This window comes from Mya arenaria, chromosome 1 (assembly GCF_026914265.1).
Source record: "Mya arenaria isolate MELC-2E11 chromosome 1, ASM2691426v1".
NCBI lineage: Eukaryota > Metazoa > Mollusca > Bivalvia > Myida > Myidae > Mya > Mya arenaria.
Genome location: NC_069122.1, coordinates 38954235 through 38964479, shown reverse-complemented (window position 1 = coordinate 38964479; position 10245 = coordinate 38954235). Strand labels below are relative to the sequence as shown.

Genomic DNA, 10245 nt, shown 5'->3' with positions numbered 1-10245 from the left:
TAACTATAAACTTATAGAGAATACCCATGACCCCCCGGGGCGGGGCCAATTTTGACCCCAGGGCCATAATTTGAACAAACTTTGTAGAGGTCCACTAGACGATGAATCATGCCAAATATCTAAGCTCTAGGCCAAGTAAGTTAAGAGGAGAAGATTTTTGAAGTTTTAACTATAAACATATAGAGAAAACCCATGACCCCCCGGGACGGGGCCAACTTTGACCCCAGGGCCATAATTTGAACAAACTTTGTAGAGGTCCACTAGACGATGAACCATGCCAAATATCTAAGCTCTAGGCCAAGTAAGTTCAGAGGAGAAGATTTTTTAAGGTTTTCACTATAAACATATAGAGAAAACCCATGACCCCCCGGGTCGGGGCCAATTTTGACCCCAGGGCCATAATTTGAACAAACTTTGTAGAGGTCCACTAGACGATGAACCATGCCAAATATCTAAGCTCTAGGCCAAGTAAGTTCAGAGGAGAAGATTTTTTAAGTTTTCACTATAAACATATAGAGAAAACCCATGACCCCCCGGGGCGGGGCCAATTTTGACCCCAGGGCCATAATTTGAACAAACTTTGTAGAGGTCCACCAGACGATGAATCATGCCAAATATCTAAGCTCTAGGCCAAGTAAGTTCAGAGGAGAAGATTTTTTAAGTTTTCACTATAAACATATAGAGAAAACCCATGACCCCCGGGACGTGGCCAATTTTGACCCCAGGGCCATAATTTGAACAATCTTGGTAGAGGACCATTTGGTGATCCTACCTACCATATATCAACGGCCTAAGCCTTGTGGTTTGGGAGAAGAAGATTTTTAAAGTTTTTCCTTTTGGTTGCCATGGCAACCAGAGTTCTGTATGGAATTGAATTCTTTGAACAACTTTGATAGAAGACAACCCAAGGAACCTATGAAGTTTTATTAATATTGGCCTAGCGGTTAAGGAGGAGATGTCTTTTAAGTAAATTGTTGACGGACGACGCACGCCGCACGACGGACAAAAGGCGATCACAAAAGCTCACCATGTCACAAAGTGACAGGTGAGCTAAAAAGGCAATTTCATAAAAAAAAATCTAAAAAGATATTATTATAAATTGGAAATAAAATTTAGTAGAATTACGTATGGTTATGTAAATCAATAATAAATCCAAAAATATTTATATAATGTGATTGTAAGTCTTAATAAGAACAATTAATATCTGCCATAAATAGAATGATACAAGAAAATCCAAATAGACATTATTTAAGAGTCGGTAGTTGCACTTGCAAAATGATAATCATATTTATCAGAAATATGAAACAGCTGAAAGTTCTCAAACATAGACATTTATGTTCAAATATCACCGGTAAATAAAAATAATTGACCTAGTGACCTAGTTTTTGACCTGGGTTGACCCAATATGGAACTTGACCTAGCTTATGTTAAGATGATCATTCTGACCAAGTTTCATTAAGATAAGGCTAAAATTGTGACCTCTATTTTGTTCACAAGGTTTTTCTAATAATTGACCTAGTGACCTAGTTATTGACTGCGTATGACCCAATATCGATCTTGACCCAGATTTTATAGAGATGATCATTCTGACCAAGTTGCATTAAGATTAGCCTAAAATTGTGACCTCTATTGTGTTCACAAGGTTTTTGTACTAATTGACCTAGTGACCTAGTTATTGACCGCGGATGACCCAATATCGAACTTGACCTAGATTTTATAGAGATGATCATTCTGACCAAGTTGCATTGAGATTAGGCTAAAATTGTGACCTCTATTGTGTTCACAAGGTTTTTGTACTAATTGACCTAGTGACCTAGTTATTGACCGTGAATGACCCAATATCAAACTTGACCTACATTTTACAGCGATGATCATTCTGACCAATTTGCATTGAGATTAGGCTAAAATTGTGACCTCTATTGTGTTCACAAGGTTTTTCTACTTATTGACCTAGTGACCTAGTTATTGACCGCGGATGACCCAATATCGAACTTGACCTAGATTTTATAGAGATGATCATTCTGACCAAGTTGCATTGAGATTAGGCTAAAATTGTGACCTCTAATGTGTTCAAAAGGTATTTCTACTAATTGACCTACTGACCTAGTTTTTGACCCCATATGACCCAATATCGAACTTGACCTAGATTTCATAGAGATGATCAGTCTGACCAAGTTTCATAAATATTAGGTCAAAATTGTGACCTCTGTTGTGTTCACAAGGTTTTTCTAATAATTGACCTAGTGACCTAGTTATTGACTGCGGATGACCCAATATCGAACTTGACCTAGATTTTATAGAGATGATTATTCTGACCAAGTTGCATTGAGATTAGGCTAAAATTGTGACCTCTATTGTGTTCACAAGGTTTTTGTACTAATTGACCTAGTGACCTAGTTGTTGACCGCGGATGACCCAATATCGAACTTGACCTACATTTTATAGAGATGATCATTCTGACCAAGTTGCATTGAGATTAGGCTAAAATTGTGACCTCTATTGTGTTCACAAGGTTTTTCTACTAATTGACCTAGTGACCTAATTATTGACCGCGGATGACCCAATATCGAACTTGACCTAGATTTTATAGAGATGACCATTCTGACCAAGTTGCATTGAGATTAGGCTAAAATTGTGACCTCTATTGTGTTCTCAAGGTTTTTCTACTAATTGACCTAGTGACCTAGTTTTTTACCCCAGATGACCCAATATCGAACTTGACCTAGATTTAATAAAGATGATCAGTCTGACCAAGTTTCATAAAGATTAGGTCAAAATTGTGACCTCTATTGTGTTCACAAGCAATTGTGAACGGACGGACGGACGGACGGACGGACGACGGACGAAGAGTGATCACAAAAGCTCACCTTGTCACTACGTGACAGGTGAGCTAAAACTAAAAAAAGTTGTCAAAACGGTATATCTGTGAGAGTGCAACTTTATAACATCTAAGTATCATTACAATATATTCGATGCTTAGCAAATTTTATTTAAGTATTTGGATATATTTTCATTTGAAAAAGAAAATTTTATCCACTGTATACAACTATATATAACTTGATATTTATAAATTTGAACAAACAGCGCAACATTCTGCAACATTTACAAATCAAGCTAGCAAGCATTTTAGACTACATTCACCAGTCCTATAATTAGCACAAACAAATATAAAAAAGAATTTGTTCAAGCGGAAATGGGGAAGTACATGAATTGTAGATCTATACAGGTAGGTATATTTATAACAGGTCTGGAAAAATCAAACACAAAAAACATTCCTAATGGACTGACACTGAATCCATAATACTTTTGTTCGATCCATGAAAAAAAACTACCGTGTACTTGTAAATTACCATATTAAAGGTATAAAAAATAAATGCATGTTGATTGTTGTTAATCGTTTGTGTGTAAAAAAATCTATGATTATAATAACAGTTGCAGTTATTTCCCTAAATTTCTGCTTTCAACATTAAAATGTCATTTCTGACATGTTTTATTGAACTATAACTATTTTCTTAAAATGTTCAGCAGGGATTTATTTTAACCTCATGCTGGGCAAGAAAAAAAGGAGGTCTTTGGTCATAATATGGGTCCAAACACTTGATTTTCAATCAATGAATGTTTATTTTTGGGGTCCCATGTCAAGTTCAAAATGTGAGTCGAAAGGTTGAAAAAAGAATTCGGGACCCAGGTTTTCTGTGTCAGGGAAAACCCTGTTACTAACATTTATCTCAATCTGAGTCATGATATTCATTTAGAGATTTTTTGCACTTTTACAAGTTTCCTTAAACACAGCGATAGATATTTCCAAAATATTGTTTTATTTAATAAAATATCATAACGGCAGAGAAAAACAAATATTACACTACATGTAAACATCACTTTACAAAGTCATATCATTAAACATCCTTAAAGCATACATAGTCTATTGGTGTTGTCAGCACATAAAGGTGAAAATCTATGGTTTAAATCGGCTGTCAATCGTTGATGGACAACTGAGCGAAGCCTATCAAAGACTTATCACATGGCGCTTCGTTTGGGGCACAACCAGAATTCTGAAAGGAAAAGCAAAGACTTAATCTTAGGCAATACATTCCTGTTTTATTAAAACATGTTGATTTCATGGTTTTCGGTGGTTTATTGAAAAACTAGAAATTGTTTTCTAAGGAAAGCATACATGTTCCGCCCAGCAGAACATGCCGATCTTAATGCACACCTACTACTAAGCTCAGTACTTATCATTTATGTGTAGACTTGTCAAAACCTATTCAACAGATTGGAAATTTATTGCGTACAAACTAATCTTTGTAAGCACTAAAAAATCAAAGGGCCATAACTCTTTGAAAAATTACCCGAGCAGAACATGCAAATATAAATGAACGGCTTGGTATTTACCATTCCTGTGAAATTTCATCAAAATCCCACATGCAGTTTCAGAGAATACGCACAAACCAACTTTGTGGCATCCATACAGACAGATGGCCAACGACAGTATGTGGGGATTGGGGAGGGGGAGACATTATGACAGTGGATTATATCATAATGTCATTTGGCGTTATTTTCCAATTGAGATTGATTTTTATGAATTATAAGCATGAATTTAAATGAAAAATGTTTGTTTCAGTGTAAGATTGCAATATATTTAACATCATGATCTCAAAAATTGGATTATTTCTAATGCATAATGTCATTTTTCGTGATTTTCCTATTTAGATTGATTTTTATGAATTATAATAACATTATTGAAGTAAAAATGAATTTTTTTTGTTTCAGTGTAAGATCGCAATATATTTAACCTTGTTAACACAAAAGGTAGATAACTGCTGATGCTCATTTGGTGAATTTTTTATATAGTGCTTTTTTACACTTAAATTTACAATTACCCTTGACACGTAGTAGCACAAATAATTCCAATTGTGCATGACAATTGGAGAAGATTTGAACTTTGAGATTTTAATCAACTTCAATGAAATAATAAATAGCCATACTTTGTCATACATATACTATAGTACATAATTTATTACTTGAAATGCTTAAATCTCAATCTCATTAGATAGATTTATCTCAAGGTTTTTGGGTTACCTTAAATATTAGGCATCATATACACAATGGAATGAACTGTAACATATAAGTATATATCAATTGAATTTAGCTTGATTGTAACGACAACAGTTAGCTGACATGAAAAACTCTTAAGTCAATTTTTCAGGGTAAAAACCAATACTTTGTCCTTTTTTAGAGGTTAAAGCAGCTGCTGCACTCTCACAGACTGAACATTTTGACAACTGTATTATTTATTGTCTTCAAACAAGACATTTTTTGCGAAAATGCATGGAAACCAGTTATATAAGACTGCTGACAAAAAATTAGATCGCAAATTTTTATATATAAGTTCAAAATTTGATTTTTATGCATTTTTCTTAAACTGTCAGTAATGGTTTAAGCCATAAAACATTAATTTTTAAACGGAAATATGAAAATCTGCCATCTGATCTTTAGTCAGCAATCTTTTATCATTAGTTTGCAGATATTTACGCAAAAATTTGCTCTTTCCAAGACAAAAAATAAAAAAGTCGTAAAAATGGTAAATCTGTGAGATTGCAGCTTAAAGAGAATGTTTCCCTACTAAGGGTCGAATCTACAACATCTTTGGCGAAAGATAGACACCATTACCTCGACACCACTCTCACCTTCAAACACAAATTGCCGTATATCACGCCTTCAACATGAATGACGCAACACAATTGGTCCATGATTGGTCATGTTGTGACCCATATTCTTTCTTTTTATGTCATAACCTAAATGGCGTCTATTTTCCTGATTCCAATGAATAGTTAATACTAGTGATAAAACAATTATCGAGTACAATCGATAAATCGTCGCTGACAATGCTATGTCGGCGACAATCGACAGTGGTTGTCCAAAATCTATGTCGCTAATGTTACTTTCGGTAACTACGTATTTTTTTGTTTTGTGGTAAAAGTTGAGTAAATGTAAACATTTTTTTCAGGTAAATTCTCGAGTTCTTTTAAACAAGGGAGATGTAGTGGGTCCGGTCTTAATCTGTCTCTATGGTGTTGTGCCCCGGTCTTACCTGCAAATACCCGGGATCCCGGCTCAATGCATTCTGTTTTTGAAACCGTTTTGGTTTCGTTTGTAATTAACCAATTTTTGTTGTTGAAAGTTTTATGAAATTAAGATGTTCTACTGAAATGTTAAATTAAACAGGTTAACAAATATTTAAAATGCTTTTACATGGATAAAATGCTAAGATAACTTTACATGATCCAGTGTGCATCATTCTGCAATTAATGTGCAATTATTAAGTATGTGTTGTGTTGAAATGTTTTTTTCGTTTAGTTGTTAAAAGACAGAAAGGGGTTATGGAAATTTACTTTCTGTTGCAAAAAGCATGTCTATAGCATCACACATGCTGAATCCTGGTTAAACCTTTTAAATACTCATGATACTATGTATAAATTATGTATTCCTTACTGGTATTATTGTCCGATAGTATATCGAAATGCTTGGTCCGATTCAATTTGATTATCGATAGCAAATGGAGTCCGATTTTCAAACACTAGTTAATACATATTTCTTTTAGCTCGATAGTGAAGAAAGCTGAAGCTTATAGAATCACTCTCGACTCTGTTTCCTGGGTAGAGACCAGTACAGGGGCGGTGTTCATAAAACTTCTAAAGTTATTTCCTAAGTAAAGTCACTTTCCTAATTTTTGTATCTCTTTAGTCATGTGAAATAAAAAATCAAAAAGTTTCCAAATACATTATTTTCATTGACCTTATTGAAAAAAAATCATTCTTTAATGTTAAAAACACTAATATCAATTTCTTATAATTTGACTATGATAATTTTAAGAAATGAAGTTAATGGTTAAGAAAGAAATAAAATGCTTTATGAACACGATCCCTAGGGTCCATTTTGAGTGGCCTTGAGAAAGTACCCCTGGTGGGGATCGAACCCACAGCGTCTTGGGCGAGAGGCGGAGAGCTACACCACTAGATCACTCCCTTTCGATGAATAAATAAAACATTTCCCAGATAGTGATGAAGTAAAGGTTGTCAATGTGATATATACATTACAGAGTTAGAAGATGACCGGATATGGGATATACGGTGCGCTGGAAACCATACATGATTTATGATATATCCCATATCGGGTCACTACTGACACTCTTACTTATAATATTTACTATTTTGTATGTAAGTAATGACAACTGTTTACTCACCAAACCAAAAGTTAGACTTTTCACCATCCTGTTGTCCAAGATCTTCTGAAGATTAGCTGCCACTGAAATGAAACCACATCAAACTTGGGCTTAACATTAAAATGCATGTGTTTGTGCAATTTCTATTTATTTCAGCTGAAAAAAAGGATTTCAGAGAAGTTACCCACCCGATACTGCTTAACATAGGAATGTAATTGTTTAGTACATAAATAACAATAGAATCTATAACTAGGGTTTGAGATGGGTGATACACTCTGTCTTTTTTGTTGGCACTCTCCTGCCTTCATTGAGATCAGCATCGGCACTCTTCCGCCTTAAAATAATTCAATGCTTAAGACTGTCAAAAAATTATTTTTTTGATTGAAATTCATAATATGACCATAAATTAATACCCACTTTACATATTTGGCAGTGAAAACCTAATATTACTTCAATTAAACACAATTCCTAACATTTTCTGTCAAGTTATACACTGCCGTATACACTGTGCCCTTTCCTACCCGAGCACTGACCCTATTCCTTTTCTGCAGCACCATGTCCCTTTTTAAAACCTGGGTAAATCCCTACTACAACAATCACTTTTCAGTCAACATGCCATGTTTCTTGTAGGCTTCCCAGAGGACTTTCAGGGGCGTAGCCAGGCTTTACTGAATGTTGTGCACGAAAGGGTGAGGGTGTGGGAGTGGAATATCCCTGTAGCCGTAGGGGGGGGGGGGGGGGGACATGCGTAAGTGCGTAACGCTGGCTACGCTCCTGACTTTGCTCAGAAAACCATAGCTTTTGCACTCAACTAAGGGGATTTTTTTTTTATAGATTGCTATAAATACCTCCAGTATGGCTATCTTTTACTTAATGAATCATTTTACTTAAAATGGCATCTTTTTTAAACTCACAAAATGTATTGTACATTATAAGTCAGGGGCTCTGATGTAAGAGAGGGTGTAACCTTTTGAATTGCGCGCCTTCCCAATGACCATAATTTAATCAGTTTAAAGTGTTGGAAGGAGGGTTTGGGGTTTCCCCAATTCAAATTATAGTCTGAAATCAGGTGCAATTTGTTCTCCTATATAGAAATATAAAGTCAACTTTTAAATTTAAGGGGGGGGGGGGGGGGGGGGGGGGGGGGGGCTGCCGGGTGCGCCCTCCCAGGATCCGCTAGTGAAAGTGATCTTGCCTACACACACTTACATGGCATGTCTGATTCAATACAGGTCACAAAACACTCTTATCAACTCCCATATAATTTGTTAGACACATCTGTCTGCATTACAAGTGACCTTGTTTGTTATTCGGCTTAAAGGGGCACCTTACAGTTTGATGCAATTTTTTGTTCTAACGCATTATAATGTTTAACTCATTTGACATTAAAGATCAAAACATAAAAAGCATATAATTTGAGTACCATTAAAAAAAGATCATTCAAGTAAAATAAGTTAATCATCATAAGTTAAGAATGCATTAAAATTAAAAACAACAACTATTTTTGCATCAACCTATATTGTGTCCCTTTAGGCCTAAAAAAAATAATTGTTTGGTTAGGGTTACATCCTTCTCAAAAATAGGTAGGGCAGGTAGGCTTTTTTTTTTTTTTTTGTTTATTTATTAGGCTTTATTTAAGATATATCATTTTCATCATTGGAGAATGGTGTTAAAGCTATCTTCTGTATAAGCATTTAAGGTTTAAACTACATATTGAAAATCAATTTTTTTTTTTTTAGTTTTTCAATTTTTTTTTCAAACTGACTATAAAAACAGTCGGCGCCTATTCCGTAGGTAGGGTCGGGTAACCCGAACCAAATGTAATTTTTTTTAGGCCTTATCTTACCCTTTCCTTTTATAAATTACTGACAACCAACTAGACTTGGATTGTTTTCATGTAGGAATTACATGTTACACTAGACGATCAGCTGCTGATAGTATGGTTATTCTACACGTACCAACAATCATGTCTTTTCCATCCACCAGTCCCGCTTCCACCAACTCACGAGATACACTGTCAGATGAATCTGGAATAGTGAAATACAGAAATCTTTATATGTCTGTTCATTAGGGCTATTCCATTTAAACATATAACCCCTGGGGGGAAGGCACTTTTAAAAATATACCACCTCCCCTTTCATGGTCCAAATTAGCAAAAAAAAGACACCCACCCATATAATATTTAAATAATTGCCTTCCCCCAATGGGTTATATGTTTTACTGGAATAGCCCTTAGGAAAAGACACAGAAATAATGATATTTTTGTTCATTGGGTTTAAACAGTTCTAAGAATCATTTTATTTTTGTTTATACAGTAAAAACTGGTTTTCATATTTAAAATTTTAATATCGGAAAATCTGGGGTTAGTTCATCTAAAGTTATAAATCACAGTAAAATGCTACCTACAAATTCATGTTTAAAAAATGTTGCTGTCATTTTTCTTTCAAAACTGACAGAATTTTTTTTTTGTCGAATTCCTTCTTAATTAACTTATTTTTCGTTACACAACCGAAATTTAGGGAAACAAGATAAAACAAGAATTTAACTACCGGTAAATAAGATTTTAGTCACTTTAACAATAATTTCCATCATTAAATATTCAAAAAATGTCGAAACAATCGGGCCGTTGTCAATAACATGTAATGCTAATCTCAGAGAGTGAGAGTGGGGTTAGAGTGGTCTAGTGGTATAGGTGTCCGCCTCTCACCCAAGAGGTCGTGGGTTCGATCCCTTCTAGGGGTACTTTCTCATGACCGCTACAAAAGGGACACAGTACTGGTTTCTGCCCAGGAAACTGACTCGAGAGTGATTCTATAAGCTATCAGTTTTCGTCACAATCAAGCTTAAATAAATTAGTATAATCTCACCTGAGCCGGGGGTGAAGTCAAACTTGATATCGTTCAGCTCTCTCTTCTCATTCCTGCAAAATCAAAAACAGTTACAGCAAGGGTCAAAACTAACTAAATTTCCCAGAGATCCCGAAGGGACTACAAAAGTTGGAATCAAGACAGTATCCCTTTCTG

At 35.1% G+C, this 10245-nt stretch overlaps 1 protein-coding gene across 2 annotated transcripts in view; it reads right to left on the bottom strand.

The window, feature by feature from the left end:
* Positions 1 to 234: 234 nt before the first annotated feature.
* The window catches only part of LOC128233468 (serine/threonine-protein kinase OSR1-like), a 29628-nt gene continuing 19617 nt past the window's right edge, over positions 235 to 10245 (bottom strand). The window contains exons 14-17 of one of the 2 annotated variants that reach the window (XM_052947155.1): positions 10090 to 10142; positions 9181 to 9249; positions 7244 to 7305; positions 235 to 4052 (exon numbers count right to left, since the gene is read on the bottom strand). In XM_052947155.1, coding sequence (XP_052803115.1) covers positions 3975 to 4052; positions 7244 to 7305; positions 9181 to 9249; positions 10090 to 10142 — 262 coding nt within the window. In that variant the 3' untranslated portion in view covers positions 235 to 3974. The remainder of the gene's footprint in view (positions 4053 to 7243; positions 7306 to 9180; positions 9250 to 10089; positions 10143 to 10245) is intronic. The other variant, XM_052947162.1, reaches the window with a different exon arrangement.